General features: G+C 36.5%; 1 protein-coding gene across 2 annotated transcripts; it reads right to left on the bottom strand.

Moving 5' to 3' along the window:
• Positions 1-828: 828 nt before the first annotated feature.
• Positions 829-11,908, bottom strand: LOC112697212 (DNA replication complex GINS protein PSF2). 2 transcript variants are annotated; one of them, XM_025750297.3, is made up of 9 exons: positions 11,408-11,908; positions 7,938-8,041; positions 7,765-7,839; positions 7,558-7,672; positions 2,157-2,256; positions 2,019-2,049; positions 1,847-1,939; positions 1,252-1,404; positions 829-1,054 (listed from the first exon to the last, which is right to left on the bottom strand). In XM_025750297.3, exons 2-9 carry the CDS (start codon positions 7,983-7,985, stop codon positions 1,037-1,039), a joined length of 633 nt encoding a protein of 210 aa, XP_025606082.1. In that variant the 5' UTR covers positions 7,986-8,041; positions 11,408-11,908; the 3' UTR covers positions 829-1,036. The 2 variants fall into 2 exon arrangements, with proteins under 2 accessions (XP_025606082.1, XP_025606081.1); XM_025750296.2 differs by lacking the exon at positions 11,408-11,908 and adding an exon at positions 8,291-8,436.
• Positions 11,909-17,057: the final 5,149 nt, after the last annotated feature.

The raw sequence follows: 17,057 nt of genomic DNA, 5'->3' as shown, positions 1-17,057 counted from the left end.
ACTACCATCTCAAAACCTCCAAATATCACAAAATTCAATTATTTACAATCTCTTTAAGGTACGTCTCAAAACAATTAATTAATTAGATTAATATAATAGAACAAAAATTAAAACAAGCAACATAAGAGAATGTGTGGAATTAATAAATAATTAGTCTAAAAAGGGTTTAGTTATCCCTTTGTCACGTGTAGCACCTCTTCCTTCCTTAATCCTTATTATACTTTCCTATTCATGCACTTGTTCACTTCCCCATTATCATGCCTATTTCCTTTACATCTTTCCTCTTCTAGTCAGGGAGATGTCCTTTGAGTCAAATGGAAATGTGTAAAATTGCATAATGGAGTGGTGGAACATTGATATTTGTGAGATGTACTAATCCTTTTTGTTTCTTGCTCTTCTCTATGTTTTGATAAACTGTAAGCATATATAGTTTAATTGATTTGATTTTGGCGAAACTATTTCGTATCTTGAAATTGAGAAATATTTAAGGTTAGTTAACTTAGATCTTGACTCAATTTTATGTAATATCACAACGTAATTTTCCCTCTTTTAAATGATCGAATTTCTGTGATTTCTAGATGCACTTGGATTTGTTTACCCTGAAAGTATGACCCTTGTTGGACGATACAAGAGGTCCGTGGTTACTAGTGTACTACTGCTTTATGCGGCAAAGTGTTGCTTGCTTTTCTTTCTTTACGTTTACAATTTGGTTTTATATTTTTGTTCGCCATAGAAGAATGATAGGTCGATATGATTTCCTGGAGGTTATCACCCCACCTAGAGAGTGTTGGAGAATCCACGTCAGGGTGATCTTTCAGACAAACCATGTCCCATAATTCCATCAACAAAATGATGGGAAATTCATAAATGCATAGCATGGGTTAAGGTGATTACACAAAACTACATGCAACGTGTGTGTGTAACTTATGAGAAATAAGGAAACGTCATATCTTCCTGATTATTGAGAACTCAGGTCTCAACTCGCAAGCTACCCTAGTACAAAGAATTCAGCAGCACAGATCCAGCTGTAAGTACCTTATCTTCGCAGTTGCCTCTGCAAAAGCAAATATCAGTAGCATTAAAACCCATCAATGCATATGATAGTCCAAAACGTATTTTTCTGCTTGTCATGTTGAATTTTCATCAATGATTTAAAAAATGAATTAGGGAATTAAAAGGTATCTACAGCATTACATGACTTATCATGTAATGAAAATGTACATTGCTAAAGTACAGAGATAACAAACATACCCTTGGGGCATTTTGGACAACTTGCGGTCGCCTATCAGGAACTCTCTCTGGATCCGGTATCAACTCTGGACTATCATGCTTATAGAATGCTTGTAAAGCTCTTCCGATGAATGGGCGAACGATATTCACTTCCATGGCAGACAAATTTTTTATCTACAATAAATGAAGAATTATGTTGTGCATTGCCAGCAAGAAATACAAAGACCTATTATGAGAGAGTCAAGGTCCAAAATAGTCCCTCAGATTGGTTGCGTGCACTAAAATAGTCCTCGAGACCCCAATCACACCAATTTACATTCTTGAGATTAGCAAAAGTGTACCATATTAGTCATTCAGTCCTTTTCCATCAACTAACTCATCACACCATTATAGACTAACGTGGTCACACCATTATTCTTTGTAATTTTTTTTCTTATGAACGAAACTCTACTTTAATGAAAGAAATTATAAAAAAAGAACTTCAATTAGTACAAAATTCTAATGTAATCAACAAGAAGGAACCACTTGATTACATATGATAGGAACACTGGTATTGTAAACAACTATCAGTGAATCAAATTTACCTATTGCAAAAGAAAAAATTAAAAATATTTACCTTAACAGCAATTGTGCGACCATTGAATGCCTCCAGGTCAGTTTCAACCTTATGAAATCGTACATCTCTGATGTCCTCAATTAGAGATCTCACCTGTATAGAAAATAATAAGGTAAAGCATCTGAAAAAAACCCAGGACATATTTCCACAAGAGGACCATTTTTATACTCACCATATATGCATCCGAGATGTCATCATTTGCACTAAAATTTGAAAAGACGTTAGTTAATGTAATAAGAGAAAAATGGTAAACAGAATAATGTCTCTTTTTCTTATGAGAAGAGCAATGTCTCTTAAACTCTGGACTTACTGGTCAAACAGAAGTCTAGAAATTTCTACATAGTGAAATGGCAGTTGCTCTGACATTTCTTGCGAGTTTCGCTCAGCTTCCAAAACTTGAGTCAAGTTCTCTAGTTATAGAAAAAGAAAAAGGAATTGGAATAATATTAGGCCTTGTATATTTGTTAATTTAGCTTCAGTGTAAACCATAAAGCAAGAACCTTCAAACTAGCAATAGATCAAGACGAAAGCAGTACTATTGTACAAAATTTGTATATACACGTGTTAATCAACACACTTGAATTTCTTGGTCTTAAAATACCCCCTTGCTCTCCTAGACCGTCAACTACTGATATTTCAACTTCCCTTTCTATCTCTCTAATGCTCTCTCTTATGCTCTTCTTCACCAACTAACTCAATTGAATCCCTTTCCAAGGCCTATTAATCAAGGTCTAGTCCCCAAAACTTATTGTGTTAAGAACAGAATCTTGACTTTTTCCAATGCAAGTACGTAAGATCGAAATGTAGTTTGTAAAAAAGCAATAGCAGCAACAATAACAACAAAATCTCATTCCATTAGATAGAGTCAACTATATGGATTAAATGATGTCGTTGCGCCCTATCATGTATCATGTCTATAGTGAGACTGTTGTCATGTAGATCTCCTTTGACCACCTCATGTATAAGTCCTTTTAAGTCTTCCTCTACTATTCGTCACCTGTTCATCTTCTATTCGTCATCTGTTCATCTTCCATCTCATCTACCTCTTTAACTGGGTGCTTTATTGATCTTCTTCCCACATATCCAAACCACCTGAGACGAGGTTTTACCATCTTTTCTACAATAAACGTTACTCCAACTTTCTCTCTTATATCTTCATTCTTTATTTTGTCCATATGTGTGTAACCGTTCATCCATCCCAACCTCCTCATCTCTATTGCGCTTAACTTATGTTCATACTCATTCTTTGCCACCCAACACTCTATTTCATATAACATAACCGGTCTAATGGCAGTGCAATAAAATTTTTCTTTAAATTTTAAAGGTACTCTTTTATCGCATATAAAACCAGATGCACGCTACTTTGACCAACCCACTTGTATCCAATGTTTTACATCCTCAATTTCTTTATTATCCTATATCATACATTCAAGATACTTAAAAACATTTTCCTTGCTGTAGAATGGTTTCTCCAATTTTCACTTCTATATTATTATTTTCTTCTGGCCTGCCAATCTTAAATTCCATATATACCATCTTACTGCGGCTTATGCTCAAACCATACCCTTCTAAGCTCTTCTCCACAACTCTAACTTCTGATTTAAATCTTTCATTGTTTCTCCCATAAGTACGATGTCATCGGCAAAAAACATGCATCATGGTACTAGTTCCTGGATATGCTTGGAAAGCACATCCAAAACCAATGTGAAGAGATATAGAGATAGAGATGATCCTTGGTGCAATCTTACACCAATAGAAAATTTCTCTGTCACACCACTTTGAGTTTTCATACTAGTAGTAATCCCTTCGTACATATCCTTAATTGCACAAATTTATACAATCCTTACCCTCTTTTTTTCAAAGACCTTCTATAGAATCTCTCTTGGTATCCTATCATATGTTTTTTTCAAATAAATAAACATCATGTGTAGATTTTTTTTGTTATTCCGATATCTCTAAAAGGGCAAAAAGCAAATTTTTCTAATGTAAATAAAAAAGGAGCTTTCCTACTATTAATCACAATAAAGTTGATTTCAAATTCACTCTTTCATTAACCCTTCTAGTTACATTCTAGAAATGCTCAACAGAAGAGGCATGAATAATGCTCAAATAGTACAAATGACTTGATGTGAAGAGAAGACAACAACAAAAAAACAACGAAGTCTTGTTCCATTAGGTGCGGTCGGCTACATGGATCAAACAACGTTATTGAGTTCATGGATGGTCTTTCTACGTCTTCTTCTGCCTTTCACCCCTTTTCTATCTTCCAACTTATCCACCCTCCTGATTGGGTGCTCTGCCGGTCTTCTTATCAAATGTCCAAACCACATGAGACGCGATTCTACCATCTTTTCCACAATAAGTGCTACTCCAACTCTCTCTCTTATATTTTCGTTCCTTATTCTATCCAATCGCGTATGACCACTCATCTACCTCAACATCTTCATCTCTACCACACTTATGTTCGTACTCCCTTTCGGCCGCCCAACACTCTATACCATAAAGTATAGCCGGTTTGATAGCAGTGCGATAGAATTTACTTTTAAGTTTTAAAGACACTTTTTTGTCACATATAAAACCAGACGCACACCGCCATTTTGACCTACTTGGATCTTATAATTTACATCTTGTTCAATCAATCCATTATCTTGTATGATGCACCCAAGATACTTAAAACTTTTAACTTTTAACTTTTTGTAGGATGTTTTCTCTAATCGTCACTTTTGTATTAGGATTTTTCCTTCGGCAGTCGAATTTACATTCCATATATTTCGTCTTGCTACGGCTTATGCGCTACACTTCTAGAGCTTCTCTCTATAAATCCAACTTCTTATTTAGGTTTTTCCTTAACTCTTCTATAAGGACGATATCATCGGCAAAAAGCATGCACCATGGCACAGGCTCTTGGATATACTCTGTGAGTACTTCCAAAACTAATGTGAAAAAGTATGGATTTAAGAATGATCCCTAGTATAATCCTATACCAATAGAAAATTTCTCTATCACATCACATTGAGTCTTCACACTAGTTATAGCCCCATTATACATGTTTTTAATTGCACGAATATATGTGATCATTACTCTCTTCCTTTCCAAAACCTTTCATAAGATCTCACTTGGTACCCTATCGTACATTTTTTCAAATCAATAAACACCATATGTAAATCTCTTTTATCACTATAATATATCTCCATCATTCTTCTTAACAGGTATGGAGCTTCAGTGGTATTGTGTCTCTTGTCCCAGCCTCCTTTCTATCACATTTTTCCGTAATTTCATGTTATGGCTCATGAACTTAATCCCTCTATAGTTTTCATAACTCTGTATACCCCCTTATTCTTATAGATAGGTACCAAGATGCTCTTTCGCCACTCATCTGACATTTTCATTAACCTTAAAATCTTACTAAAAAAATTGGTTAACCAATTGATGCATTTCTCTCCAAGACCTTTTCAAACTTTAATCGGAATATTATCGAGTCATATTGCCCTGCCATTTTTCATCCGCTTTAGAGCCTCTTTTAACCCGAAATCTCGAACCCTTTGATAGTAATCGAAGTTTTGATTTTTTTGCCCTTAATTAAATAACTCGTAGAAGTAGCTCTTCCACATTTCATTGATCTTCTTATTTTGAGCCAAAACCTCTCCCTCTTTATCTTTTATGCACTTAACCTTATCCAAGTCTTCTATTTTTCTTTCACGGCTCTTTGCGATTCTATATAAATATTTTTCTTCTTCCTTCGTACCTAAAGACTGATAGAAACCCTCATATGTCATTGTTCTTGCTTCACTTACAGCCACTTTTGTCTTTCTTAGCCGCCTTATATTTTTTCCAATTATCTGCATTACGGCACAAAAACCACTCTTTAAAGCACTCCCGTTTTGTCTTTATTTTTTCTTGTACACTCACATTCCACCACCAAGACTCCTTATCTCTTGTTCCTATCCTTCTAGATTCACCAAAACTTTTTTTTACTGTTCTAATAACTTCTGCCATCTCCCTCTACATCTCCTCCGCACTTTCATCCCATTCCCACTTTGCATCTTCTCCTATCCGTCTTAGAAAATTTTTTTGTTCCTTGCCTTTTATCTGCCACCATCTCGTCTTTGGGTTTTTCGTATTATGTCTTTTTCTCAACTTTTGCTCAACTCAAAAATCCATGACGAGCATCATATGTTGTGTTCTTAAACTCTCTCCCGTAATAATTTTACAATTAATGTAAAATTTTTGGTCGACTCTCCTCAACAAGAAAAAGTCGATTTGAGAGCTTGTCATGCCACTCTTATAGGTTATAAGATGTTCATCTCTCTTTTTAAAACATGTATCTGCGATGAGAAGGTCAACGGTTGAGGAAAAGTCCAAAATAGTTTTACCCTCAGTATTGATCACCCTGAAAGCATAGCCTCCGTAAATACTTTCATACCCATTCACTTCTCTCCCAACAATACCATTTAAATCTCCTAAGAAAAACTTATCTCCCGAAGACATGTCTTGGACTAAACTCTCTAGATCCTCCCAAAACCTTATCTTGTATTGCTCGTCCGAACCTACTTGCGGTGCATAGGTGCTAATCACATGAAAAATACCTCCTTCCACCACAAGTTTGATAGAGATGATCCGATCACCCATCCTCTTGCCATCCACTACGTCCTTCCACTACTTATCCACGATAATACCTATCCCATTCCTATTATTCACCTTTCCTGTATATCAAAGTTTGAACCCAGAGGTATCCAACTTCCTAGCTTTCGCGCCGACCCATTTTGTTTCTTGTAGACACATGATGTTAATCTTCCTCTTGTATCCACTACCTCCATAGATTTTCCTGTTACAGTGTCCATGTTCCATGTCCCAAATCTCAACCTTCTATCGGTCCAACCTTTACCTTTACCTTTTTCTTTGTGAACTAGTTTTACCCTCGTCCGTTCACGAAAACGCGAGAACCCTTGCTCATTTAATACTACACCCGGGTACCGATGCAGTGACTCTTGCTCATTTAACATTATAAGCGAGGCATACAGCGGGTTGCTTCCGGGAAACGACCTAGTTTTAGCACAATAACGTCTTTTGATCCACGTCATGAAGATTTGACTCAGTTTTTATGTTGGTTGTCGAAAGCATAACACAACCCTCCTCCTTTATCCGGGCTTGAAATCGGCTATGTTCCACAGATGTAGCATAGGTGGATTCAACATAACTTCAAGAGAACTTATTAAATTCCTAATTCAATTCCATAGAAATAGAGTAACCAAATTATCTATGATCACTAAACCTATACCAAATTAAGGGAATGTGTCAATGGCCATTTGATCTCTGTTCCTAATTAGTACCTGTCAATGCCTCTAACTTAATCAAGTACCTAAAATGGTATGTATCTAATGGTGCTTATAAGATTTGACTTGATTCACAAACACTTTGTAATATGGTGCTCATAAACTTTAGCTTAATTCCGCTATACCCCAAAATGGTATTTAAGAAAAACTTGCACCCAATGTCCACCGTGCAAAATAAGAGAGAATATTGCTAGAAGTTCAAAAATATTAGTTCAAACACATCCTTTAAATTTCCTTCATTTATTCTATCTTTTTGGTTTCTCAATTATAGGTTGTAAAAGAAAAAATAATACATATGGGCTTGTCAGGTCTGAAACATTGCGACCACTAAGATTGAAAGAAAATAAAATGGATAGAGATGTGAAAAGAGAAGCTCACCAACACACATCCATTGAGGAGGGCAAATGGAGCACTTGCCCCTCTTTTTTAATGCAACAGCCAGCCAAAGCGGTACTTGGGCAACAATCTGTGGGATAAATGGGCCAAAATCTCCCTGCCATTGTTATGAAAAACTAAGTAAATAACAATGCCCTGTGTGTAAAAGGAATTAGTGTTGAGACATTCCATTTATTGGTTATTGCTTACAGAGATGAAATTAAGAGGACCCATCTTGAGATTGGGCACAATGTCCACAATCTCATCCTCAGCAATGAACTCAAGCTGCATGATGACCAAACCATAACATATTAATAATCTGTGATTCTGTCAACAATGTCAAAGAATGTAGCGGAGCAAAGGACCAAAAAATTTTAAAATACCTCCTCTGCTGAAAACAGTGAAAGCTCAGGATCTGATTGCCCAGCCATCTCTTCTCTCCGTACTCAAGGTGCAACGAGATATACTTTGCTATGATGCACAGACACTAGTACAAAAGGAAATTTTCAGAAACTTGCTGTAATACAAAATAAAGTTCTATCTACTCATTGAAATTAAAGAATAAATAAAAAGAATTTCTGATCAAGTAAAAAAAATCAAAAACAAATGGCACAAATTTCAGCACACAAAGAACACTTAGAAACAACAGAAATCAGAACAATAAAATAATAGTTTTGGGCTCTTTGCAGAAAAGAGAGAAAGAGGGCAAAGCAAGGTTGTTGGTTGGAGAGGTCACTTTGACTGAAGTTGCTGTTTTTGTGTTGCTAGCCAGTGGTGGAACAGTCAAATAGATATGAGTGACTGTGAGAGGAGAAGAGATGTGTGGACTGAGCGAAAAAATGAAAAAGAAAGCATGGGTACAAGAGTTTCTAGAAAATAGCCTCGGAGAGAATGAAAACCAAAATTAACAAAAAAAAAAAAAGGAAAGAAAACAAAAGAGTTTTAAGTCGCTAATAATGCTTAAAAAAACTTTTCTTTATCAAACCCTTCTTTTTCAAAGGACTTTGACCCTTGTGTGAGGTCAACATCATTTCTTAAGACCTCCTTTTTCGTTCATTTTTTATGCAGAAAAATAGCAGTAAACGAACTTATAAGACAGGCAAGATGAATGAAGTGTGTGGGAGCAATTCTTTTGAGAATTACAACAACCAGGTCCCATAACTTGATTTTGCTAATGGATATCAATGCCATATAATACAAATTACCTGAACCAGAAGAATAAACACTAGCAACAAACAGTTTAACCTGTATAAGAAGGTAGAAAGGCTACCCACATCCTGATGCAATGTTATTCCCATCAAATAATGAAAACTGAAATTAAAAAACAGAGGGGACATAGCAGACTGAGACTTGAAAAGTAACTTGAGATGACGTTGACAGAAATTTAATCATGTAAAACACAAGAACAAATCATATAGGCATCAACTTGCCACAATGGTAAAAGGAACTGAGAATGCAATAGCATGATTTACTTTTTCTTGGATTTAGATAGATAAAGAACACAATGTGTGAGGATGGATACTATGGCAATCCTTTTAACAAATGACACTAAGAGAACTAAAAAAAAATGGTGAAGAAAGCAAGACTAATTAACTGTAAATGGCCTAGTAAGTTCAGGGTGAGTGATATAAGCAGCAAGTGTGACTATTGATCCACCTGATTACTACTTTTGATGATAGACTAAAGCAAGGCAATGACCAAAATCAACTTAAATTTAAGATAGAAGGATATTTAACCTATTAGGGAATGATTACTTAGTCTAAGATCACTACAACTTGCTAATTAGCCTAAAGATCCTAAAGCAACTAATTAATTAAGTAAACTAACTGATACAATATCCAAAATTGCCACCGATAATGTATGTACATGGAATTATCTGCTAACAAATATTCCTTCATGACCAAATCTGCCTGGTTCTGAAGATTTGAATTTCATAATTTGGGAGAAATCAACAGTGCAACCCCTTATATGAGAAGTCCCTCAAAGATTGTGATTTCAACCTTCTTTCCAGTCATCTATTATACGAACAAATAGAATGAAAACACCACTATAAGAATTAATAGCCACACAGGAAGGCCAACATATACTGTCTTTGGAAAGGAGTCACGATTTAAGGATAACAGTTTTCACATAAGTTCCATGAATTATGGGAAAGGGACTTGGAAAGTGAAGTGTATGCCTATTGTGTGACTATGAGGAAAAGACAACAGTTAATTAATTACACTTTTCCTTTGAATCAAGCAACAGTATACACAGAAGAAAAACAAGAGGTACGTGTAATTTAAAGAAAAGGCCTGATCAGAGAAAAGGACACAACCGAAACACAATAACAATACCAAAAAGTGTGCCATTCTGTCTCATTAGAAGCAAACTTATCTCGAATCAACTCTAAGAGGGTAAGAGCTTCCCATGGGAAACCCTGTACCAATCCAAGGCACCAAGAATACTATTGGCACAAAAAATGCATTGCCATAGCACTTTTTCCTGCTTAGTCTAGCCAAAGCTAAAATCAATCAATCAAAACCAAAACAAGAAATGCTTCAAGTATTGTGTACAAATACCTAAGTTTCATCCCAAAACCCAAGCATTCAATTCCAATTTCAACAATGTAGCTGTCTGCCAATATGAAACATAACCAACTACAATATCACAAGTCCTCCAATCAAATCCAACAAAAAATGAAGGAAAATCAAATTCACATCACCAGGCAGCAGGCAATGAATTTCTACTAATGATGTTTTAAAAAAGAAATATTGGTGATAAAAAGTATCTTCAATTAATACCAATCCCAAACATTTACCATTCTGAATATCTACTGCCGTCAGTAACAACCAACGTTAATTAATATCAAGTGAAGAATCAAAATAAAAAACAAAACAAAACAAATTTAAAAAAAAAAAAACTGAAATTAACCAAAATGCAAGTCAAATAAGAACCACAAAATGATTCTAATGTGAAAATATCCACATCAAAGAATTCACCAACTAGGTGATGTATGGCATCCCAATTCACAATTCATTTGCATACCAGCACGCTATAAGTGTTGTAGTGTACTTTCCAAAACATATTTTACATGTGCTGTACACGTACCCGTTCCCATAACTATGCATCAAACCACCATCCCCACAATTATTTAAATCATCCTAGATTTGAGCCCTTGCACATTAAAGTATTTTCAAACACCTGTAAAGAAAAAGTTTCGGCTTTGTGAAAACCTATCAGTAACTCAGTGTTGGAATCAGGTAGATTATAAGCCAAATTATTATCCGCAGATACCTTGTTATCCCAGGTGCTTCTTGATTAACACTATCGTCCATACTTAGGGAAAAAAATTATAGTGAAAGACTTAAAGTTAAAGACGAGAAAAAATCTAATAACAAGAATAATTAAATTAACACAATAAAAGCAATATAGAAAAGAAAATAATAAAAGCCAGCAAGAAGATCAATTAACACAGCAACAATTTAAATGATTAACAACTTAACAAATTAACTAATTATTAACAAATTAAGCCCATGGCAAGCAATAAGTGAATAACAAAGCATCGATCAGCAAGAACAACTAGGCAGCAGCAATAAGCAATAAGTTAATAACAACAATCCATAGCAAAGAAAATAATAATAACACCTAATACAACAGCAATTAAGTGATTAACAACTTAACAAATAGCAAGAACAACCCAGCAACGAACAACACGGCAACCAGCAGCAAGAACTAGCAAGACAATAGCATAATAAAAAACTAATAAAAACACAGCAACCACAACACAGAAACCAAGCAACCACCACAACACAGCAGCCATCAACAGAAAGTGAAAAAACATAGGAAGGATCCAAGAGAGTACTACACCTACCAGAATCTGAGGCACCAACCACGATGCTGGAACGCGACGGCCGGAACTCGAAGGCACGGCTGGAGGCGACGGCTGCAACTGGACGGCACAGCTGGAGGTGAGCACTGAGCACGACGTGAAGGTGACCGTGATGGCAGAGCTCGGCGGAATGGAAGTGAAATCGCGGCGACACGACTTCAAGCTCAGGGATAGGATGAATGGCGGAACGGAGGGCTGGAAGAGGAGAACCGCAGAAGTGAGGTGGCTCGCTGGGAGAAGATGGGGACGGCGGCGGATGGAGAAGAGGTGGACGGTGACGGGGAGTGGGAGCACCGGGAGGAGATTCTGGTTCTAAGAAAAAACTGGAGGGAAATTGGGGATTTTTTTTAAATAAATATTAAAATTACTAAAATATGTAATTTTTTTTATTTTTTTACCATTTTTCGTTTTTAATTTTATTGAGATATCAGATATGCTCCCAATTCGAGTTAATACTCAAAATGATTCTTGAAATTTGATCTCGATTTAATTTAACCTTTGAATTGTCAATTAATTCAAATTGTATCCTAAAATTTTAAGATGGGGCTCAAGTTGGTCCCTTCCGTCTATTTCCGTCATCGAAGAGCTGACGTGGCACGTGTAGTTAACACCTGGCAAAATTTCGTATGCATCAATTTAGCCCTCAATAATTTGAAAATAAAAAAATCTAGCAATCCCATTTCTCCCAAATCATTGTCGTTACTGGTGAATTGGGAGCAGGAGCAAGCTTCAAGTGGCTCTAGCAGCTAAGTCTAAGGCTCTTCACAATCTCACCTCAGTCTCTCAACTCTCTCGTCTCACACTCACACACTCCGGTCACAACAGCCAACACACTCACACACTAACTGCCACACACAAGCTAGTAATTTCGTAGCTGGCGTCTCATCGTGGCTTTTGGTCCCTATTTTTGGCCTCCTATCATGTCCTCTAGATCTGCCTCTTTTTGTGCCTCTTTATTCCATTAGTCTTCGCCATCCTTTGCATTGGTCTCTGAGTCATCGTCGCCGTCACAGTTGTGGGTCAGCATCTACCTCTACTATGGCTCTGCGTATTCTGGTTCTTCTTCGCTGTCGCGGTGCTCGGGTTGGCTGTCTGCCTCCACTCCTCTTCTAAATCTTTCGTTGCTCGTGCTAAAAAACTTTGGGTGACCCTAATCTGCATAGTGCTAGGTAAACAAGTGTGAAAAACTTTCAACTTGGCCTACAGCAACACCATGTGCGCACAGCATCGACGAGAGGAGGAATAAGAAGAAGAATGGTCAATTGAGGGAAATGAAACGTGGGAACAGTGAACTGGGATTTTGTTTAACCCTTCTAGTGTCATACGGTGTCGTTTTGTTTTGTATTATTTTAGGTGTGAATAAGAAAAACGGTGTCATTTGGTTGTTGCTAATGCTAGGTGTCAACTACACATGTCACGTCAGTTTTTTTTGTGACGGAAATAGATAAAAGGGCCAACTTGAGCCACGTCTTAAAATTTCAGGGTACAATTTGGGTCAATTAGTAATTTGAGGGCTAAATTAAGTCGGAGGGTCAAATTTCAGGGGTTATTTTGAGTATTAACTCTCCCAACCCATATGTCAATGAGATAAGGTTAAATGACGCCTATAAAAGCAACTCGTTGACATATGAGTTGGGACCACTCATGACCCACACTTCTCTCCTTTCCCTCCATTCCCTCCATCCTTAGGCCAGTTTCTTGATATTTTCTGAGTTCCTGGACCGGTATGGCTTGTAACCTTAATATAAATAGGCTGGACGCGACTTGGCACATTACGGGAGCCATCGACTTTAAGGCTGGTGCTATCTTTTGTGTTTTAGATTAATAATCAATTGTGTTTTAATTAGTGAATAGACAACATAGATGGAATCATATTTAGGTAACACAGAGTATGTTAGTTGACAAATATAGATTAAAACATTTATAAGTAGTTAACTTAATTTATAGTGAACTTTTTATTTATAGGGAATGCTTGTTGACAACTTAGTTAGAAGAAGTTAAGTTTATTCATAGTGAAAATTTGAGAAGTATGTTAGTTGGCAAATAGAAATAATAAGTGCTATTTATTCTGATGTTTATCTGATGATGATTATCTGAGTTGCATATGATATTTTTTAGAATAGATCTTAATATGCTAGAGAAGTTAGTTTGAATTTTTGTATCTGTAACTTTTTTACCTTTAAACAGAGGCCTCGCCTTTTATTGCCTAGGCGGGTTAGTCACACACTTGCACCTCCGGATGCCATCCTCCTTTACCTGAGGGAAGCCGAGTTTGGCGATACGGTGAAACTTAAGGACTTTGTCTTTGACAACTCTCTTATTACTGCATTTGTGGAGCGGTGGCATCTGGAGACCCACACTTTTCACCTACCATGTGGTGAGTGCACTATTATCCTGCAAAATGTTGCGTAACCCAAAACAGATGGAGACCGACACTTTTCACCTTGTCACGGAGTTTTCTCATGCATCACATCCAAGTCCAATGTGTGGTAGTGGCTTAGCACAGATGATAACTTTGGGATTGGCTTGGGAGGTGGCAACAGGTATCGACGTGATACCCTAACGGAAGTCTCTGGTACGAACTCATCTTTGTCATCATCCTCAGATGAACCACTTCTATTGCTATCGGTAACGTAGTCATCGTCCAATTCCTCACCCTCCACCTCCATGTCATGCACTGGACTCGCATAGTGCAACGGACGTGGTGTGAGAGGAGGGTCATCCGGTACGAAGTCCGAGGTACCACTACCGCCCCTACCAACGCCACAAACTTCTGCTGAAAGCTCCATCACTTGTTCAACTATAATTCACCCATGCACATCAAACATAAGGCGCACGTGCTTGTCGCCATCGAGCCAAAACAGACGAAATCAAAACACCCCATTTTCCATCGGTCTTAGCATCCTATACCCAACTCGGCCAACCTCTTTTGTCTCTGCACGACCGACGTGAGACAATATCATACTTTTTAGCTCCGACAACTAATCTGTTCTTCTACTTCGGAAGAGCGCCGGACTCTCGATCTCAAATATCACCCCGCTATCATTGTTTTTCATCCGACAGTTGGGATAAACCATCACAACAAAAAAAATCATTACTACTAGACATTTTTTTCAAATCTCTAAGAAGAAAAAGAGAGGAGAAGGAAGATTTGATGTTTTTGTGAAGAATACTAACGGTTTGTTGGTCCTTTTATAGAAGTTATATTTTTATCCTATTATATTTCATTTACTATGTCAACGATGTATTTTTAATCTTATCTCGTTTATAGTTACACTATAAATAAGATAAGTATGGTCATATTTCGTTTACACCGTAAACGAGATAAAGCACGTATCACAATGCGTTTATAAATGTAATCAGTAGTGCTACGTTACCAACTTGGTATCTGCCAAGATCTGCCAACTTGAGTTGGGCTGTACATGAAGCCCATCCACTAAATAAAGACACATCTAAATTAACCATAGTTTAATCTTAATTTACCACTTTAACCTAAATTACCATAGCCCCAAATTGACTGACGGTGGACTGTGTCTCCCAACCTTCCTTATCCGCATCCACGGCCAAGTAAGTTCCTTTGTTGCCGTCTCCGTCGGTCTCCGCCGTCAAGGGAAAGTCAATTTCGGCGGACCGCTAGACCATCACGTCTAGGCTATGGTCCGGTATTCGCTGCGAAGAGGTTTGGTCTGTTACGTGTCCTAATCAGAGGAGCCTTGAAGACGCATCTGGGTGTCTGCCCTTGTACAAGGTGCAACAACCCAGCGCTTCTCTCCTCAGGCAGCGGCACAATTTGTAGGCCTGTGTGGGTTCGATAGTAATACCGTGGCTTTCTTTAGTCGCTACTGCCACCAAGAGCAACTCGTTCACTGGCAGAAGAGCCCGAAAAGAAGCGTGTCTTCCATAGGGCACCACGGCGACACTACGAGGTTAGTGGGTATTTGAGATTTAAATTAGGTGCTTGTATAGGTGTGTAAATCTGAGTATTACATTTTTTGAATTGAGAAGGATTAAACATGTGTCTGTGTCTCTTGGCTGTGAACGAACTTAGGTGTTGGTGTATTGAAGTGTTTTTTTGGTGATCTTGTTACTATACAAAAGAGGTTGCTTATACTGTGTTGTATGAGTTCTTTGATAAAAATAGAGTGATCAGTTATTCAATTTTTTTTGTCGTGGTTATTTGTAGCTTATTCCATATGTCTATGTTGTGTTATTTGTAGACAGAAAAATATTGATTAATGTAGTGTCGCTGTGGTCACCCTCGTTGACGAAGTTGTTGTCGTTGTCAATTATTTAGTACCTTTTCATCAGTTTTGAGATTTTAAATTGTTGCTGGCACTTTATTGATATAAGTTAATCACGATGAAAGCATGTTATAATATAATTTATTAAGAGTAACATATTTTAGTAATATGAATTATTCAGATGTGTCTTTATTAAAAATTGAGATTATTTTGTGGATCTGCTTGCCATTTTGATGTGTGTATTTTCGTTCTCAAGTTGGTAATGCTATTTTAAAATTAGGCTATATAATTGATGTACTCGCTGTTTGTGTTTGAAAGTGAAATGAGATCCAATTATTTTATTTTAAATGGTTTGCGTTTCCTGATCCACTAAGTTACAGTGGTGCAAATTGTTTATGTGATTGGTGTGGTCTGTTTTAACATGTTGCTCTTATGGAAGAAAAAGTGTATATAACCTTTTTGTTTCAAAATTGATGTTGTATTTTTTGGGTCTATAATTTTTCGTTTGAGAGTATAAGAAATTAACCTCAAATGTGTCTTGTTTATTTTTCCTTTTTTTTTTCACCCTAATTTGCTTAATGTGACTTTTTCATAGTGACTTAATCTGTCTTGTGGTGACTTTTCTTGTGATATACATAGCAATAAATTCAGTTGAGAATGACAATGTATTTTGTGCAATGCATTGAGATCCATGACTTTTTTATTAGATATTTGCGGTTTTAGGAATGGTTAAATGAGCTTTATATTAGCAAATTAAATTTGTATTTTTTGGCTCTATAATTTTAATTTGGGAGTACACCAACTAATCATTGCATGTGTCTTGTTCATTTTAGACCATTCACTGATTTTTTTTTAGTTTAATTTGCTTAATGTGTGTTGTTCATGATAGGTTAATGTATCTATTGGAAAATTTTCCAGTGATACATGGAGCCATATATTTAAGTTGAGATTGAGTGTATATTTTAAGCATACATAGTCTTTCTTGTTTATTTTTAGCATTACTCTTTTTTTTTAACTTAATTTGCTTAATGTGACTTTTTCATAGTGACTTAATGTGTCCTGTAGTGAGTTTTTTTGTGATATACATAGTAATAAATTCAGTTGAGAATGACAATATATTTTGAGCAATGCATTGAGATCCATGAGTTTTTTATTAGATATTTGCAGTTTTAGGAATGGTTAAATGAGCTTTATACTAGCAAATTGAATTTGTATTTTTTGGCACTATAATTTTAATTTGGGAGTACACCAACTTATCATTGCATGTGTCTTGTTCATTTTAGATCATCCACTCATTTTTTTTCTCAGTTTAATTTGCTTAATGTGTGTTGTTCATGATAGGTTAATGTATCTGTTGGAGAATTTTCCTGTGATACTTGGAGCCATATATT

This window comes from Arachis hypogaea, chromosome 6, assembly GCF_003086295.3.
Source record: "Arachis hypogaea cultivar Tifrunner chromosome 6, arahy.Tifrunner.gnm2.J5K5, whole genome shotgun sequence".
Classification (NCBI taxonomy): domain Eukaryota; kingdom Viridiplantae; phylum Streptophyta; class Magnoliopsida; order Fabales; family Fabaceae; genus Arachis; species Arachis hypogaea.
Note: the sequence above shows the minus strand (reverse complement) of the source record. Positions and strands in the feature narration are given on the sequence as shown.

Bases quoted from the DNA above. Each gene is read 5' to 3' on its own strand.
- LOC112697212 (XM_025750297.3), bottom strand. From the start codon at position 7,985: ATGGCTGGGCAATCAGATCCTGAGCTTTCACTGTTTTCAGCAGAGGAG. The intron at 7,673-7,764 runs GTAAGCAATAAC...TAACAATGGCAG, and splicing joins GTCCTCTTAATTTCATCTCT to GGAGATTTTGGCCCATTTAT. The intron at 2,050-2,156 runs GTAAGTCCAGAG...TTCAAATTTTAG, and splicing joins TCTAGACTTCTGTTTGACCA to TGCAAATGATGACATCTCGG.